The 3,802-nt window shown below is 36.1% G+C and overlaps 1 protein-coding gene across 3 annotated transcripts in view; it reads right to left on the bottom strand.

Annotated features, from left to right (window-relative positions):
* Positions 1-3,802, bottom strand: part of kcnab1a (potassium voltage-gated channel subfamily A regulatory beta subunit 1a) — a 122,754-nt gene that overhangs the window by 33,054 nt on the left and 85,898 nt on the right. For all 3 annotated transcript variants that reach the window (XM_014012816.1, XM_014012815.1, XM_014012817.1), the window contains exon 2: positions 2,305-2,348. In XM_014012816.1, the coding sequence (XP_013868270.1) occupies positions 2,305-2,348 (44 nt within the window). The remainder of the gene's footprint in view (positions 1-2,304; positions 2,349-3,802) is intronic.

Raw genomic sequence — 3,802 nt, 5'->3', positions numbered from 1 at the left:
AGACTGATTTACTAAACAAGAACTGATTGTGTAAGAATAATAATCTTGTTTTCAGAATGTGTAAGATTATTTGTCTTATTAGTCTGAAAATTTGACTCAAATGAAGTCCAAAAATTTCTGCCAGTGGAGAAAGAAAATTTTACTTGGTAAAACAATATAAAAAACACTGCAAAATACATTGTTCTGTGAAAGCAGGCTGATTTATTGGATGAAAGCAAATGTTCTCTGAAGCTCAGGATTATGGGCTGCTTTCCTCCTGATGCTGAATAAAGAGAGGAAGGAAACCAAACAGCAACAGGAGGAGATTTTTCTGGGAGAAAGATGTTTTATGGAAATGAAGCTGGCGAGTGTTTCTCTCCAAACATCATGACGCAGTTGCACTTACGCGCTTGTAAATATGCAGCTCAAGTGACAATTACATCTCCTGGCTGCCATTCACACACTCAGTGACAAATGGAAACCGACTGCTGAGTCATGATTTGACACATGAATGAGAGTTTCATTAATGCTTCAGTGAGGGTTTGTTCTGGGAAGTTGTTCTAAATCACATGGTGACATTTGATCAGGAAACAGAACATTTTAAGACACCTGAACATCAGTTTCAGTGTGAAAGAACGGATGTGGGCTTTAATGCTTTTAGTGGCAATAACAAAAAATAACAGGGCTTTTGCACACAAATTATTGAGAGTAACATTTACTTTATATTTTAGTTTTAAACAGTTTATACCCACTTTATGTGTCCTCTACCCCTTTTTGTACACTCTACTCTTACTTTATTCTGCAGGGTACCCAGGAAATATGTTTGTAGATTATTCTGCTGTCGTTGGATTGATTGCCAACAATAAATCAACGAACAGCAGGGAGTTAAAGTTTGCCGATTGGTTTATGGAAAACAACTTGAGCATCATTGTGACATAAATAAAAGAGAACACGCTGGATTCAGATTAGACCTCTACTCCCCTCATCACACACTTGGGCCTGCATGTGTTGGATGACCTCACATGAGCTACAAAGCCAGCATCACTAGGAAACTCTCCAACAGCTTTGTTTTATGAGGAGGCTGAAGCATTGACCTCACTGCAGCTGTGTTGAACTTCTTGTTATCAGTGTGTGGTGGAAGGTTTTCTGGCCTTTTCTGCTGAAAAGACTGATAAAATCAGAAATGGCTCATCAAGCTCTGGATCCCTTCAAAAAGCCATTCCCATCTCTAGACCCCAGCCACCCAGATTATAAATTCTTCCCCCCTTCTCCTTCAAGCTGATTGTTATTTATTCATTATATATATATTTTTAGACTAGTCTGATGAACACATTTTGTTTTCATGTGTCTTAMAAGTGCTGAATGACAATAAATCTAATTCTGTTTGCACATTGTTCTCACAGACCTTGACATGACTCCTTTAAGTGAAACTCTAAACTGTAGCGTCACACTTAAGTCCTCGTCTATCCTCGTCTCTCTGTCAGCATCATGTCTGACAGAGGCGCAGCGTGCAGCGGGCTGCTGACATTCTGTTGACCTTTTCTGCACCATCAGCTCAACCAGTTTGAGTCACATTCACCTGGGGCATCAGCGCTCAGAGATGCCCAAGTCACACATCACAGTCCGGTAAATAAAAGAAACATCGGAAAAGCTATTTTTGAAGACTCTGGGAATTTTAAAAACTCTTCACAGAAGCCGAAAACAAGTAGATGACAAACTCAGCAGACTTTACAGCACTTATTATTTATATGATGATATAAATAAGTTAAACTCTACTTTTCATTTGATTTAGACCCATTAAAAGTTTGCCTATATAAATACTGTATATTTCAGTTTTGATATCTTTGTATCATTTACTGTAGTTCATTTCTTAAAATCAGTTTGTGCTTCAAACTCTAGAAATCATCCAGTTTTCGGGGCCACAAACAGGCTTTTTTGTTGTTCCAAGAGCTCTTTACGGTGACAGAAATAGGAATGCTGCTCAAGGGCTGTTTGTGTAAGTGTGTGTGAGTGTGTGTCTTCCTCCCACACCAACAACGAAGCAGAGTTGAGGTGATTGCTTTGACTCTTTTGTGTAAGAGGAAAATAACTTTATAACTGAAACCTACATATAAAGTTAAACTCATGAGGTTAGTTTGACAGTATCACCTGTTTGTGGAAAAGCACAGAAGAGTTCAGTCAGAGTACAGACAGGAGTTTTGTGTGTGTGTTCAGGTTTGTAAGGACTGCACTGAGGTCACAGAACAGAAAAACATCATCAGGATAGAACATAGGGGACACGTCTGAGATCAATTTATAGTTATGTAGGCAGGAGGATTTACTCACCGAGTCCTAAGCATGATACTCTGAGCCCTGACTTCCCAAGATTCCTGTATAAACAGAAAAAAAAGAAAACCACAATAAATGTTTTATGTAAAAAGCAAATTGTAATATCATGTACAGGAGAAAAATAAAAGAACAAGAAAATCAATAAAATCACTCTTATTTATTTGTGTAGAAAACTCTGATCAACAATTCACAATGAAAATGAATATAGTGTATGAATCATATAGGCAAACAGTTAATAATCAGGACTTTAATATTTACACAGATGTAAATTGGCTTTGAGGTGATTATGAWATGTTTTGAATCATCTTTTTGACGCAGTATGAATGATTTTTTACATATTCTAACTGTAACATAAGGCAAACATGAGCTAAAATAAACTAAAAATGCTAAAATATGTCAAGCTAAAACAAACCACCAAGTTGTGTGTACTTCTACTACACATACTATTCACTTYGTTACAGTAACACTTCATGCTTCTAAATTGTTTTACTACTAAAATGTGCTAAGCTACGTGATGCTAACCTGAGCCGAGACAAGCTAAAATGGGCTAAGTTCAAATGCTTAAATAAAATGTACAGAGATGAGGAAGTTCCTCTGCATCAAAACACAAATGGTTTAACAGGAGGTTTTGGACCCAGAAATGCAAACTGCAGCAAAACAACTACTACTTTATTTATAAAGCACTTAAAAAAACAACCACAGCTGCAACAAAGTGCTGTACGTGTAAAACATATAAAAAAAGAATAAAACCAGTTAACACTATAAAATAGGGATAAAATAAACAAAATATATAGTCTCAGGTTGTGCCAAAAGCCAGGGAATAAAAAGGCGTTTTTAAGAGTTTCAAAAATTTAAAGTGAAACGGCTCATCTGACAGGAAGTGGGAGATCGTTCCATAATTTTGCAGCAACAACACAAAACTCTGAGCTTGGACCTGATCTGCTGACCTGAGGCACCGAGCAGGAGAGTGTGTGTGAATCKGCTCAGAGAGGAGCTAACAAACAATTTGAGGATGATCACAAGGAGGAGGCACAAACACAAGAATCAAACTGAACCCAAGGATAAACACAGAAACTAATGTCATAAGAAATAAACAGAAAACTAAACAATGGTCTTTACATTATTAATCTTTATTCGTTCATTCAAAAAAAAAATTAATTTCATTAAAAATAACTATATACAATAAAAAACCAAGAAAATACACAAATCAAAAAAATAATGAAAGGTAGCAGAAGAAGAATAAATCTTATCATGTCTGCCCCTGTTATCCCCAGAATATATTCAAACAAAACATAATTTACAAAACAATAGTAAATAAAAAACATCAACTCAAACAACAATTCTTAGCTTCACATTTTACTTTTCCATATACCTTCAACACACTAGCTTTTATCTGTCTCTTAAATATTTACATAGATCTGGCATTTTTAAGATCATCCTCCAGAGACCATTCCATAATCCTATACCCTGGATTAAACTATACCCTAGATTAAAC

Source organism: Austrofundulus limnaeus, unplaced genomic scaffold (genome assembly GCF_001266775.1).
Source record: "Austrofundulus limnaeus strain Quisiro unplaced genomic scaffold, Austrofundulus_limnaeus-1.0 Scaffold95, whole genome shotgun sequence".
Taxonomy (NCBI): domain Eukaryota; kingdom Metazoa; phylum Chordata; class Actinopteri; order Cyprinodontiformes; family Rivulidae; genus Austrofundulus; species Austrofundulus limnaeus.
This window is presented reverse-complemented; position numbering and strand designations above follow the sequence as displayed.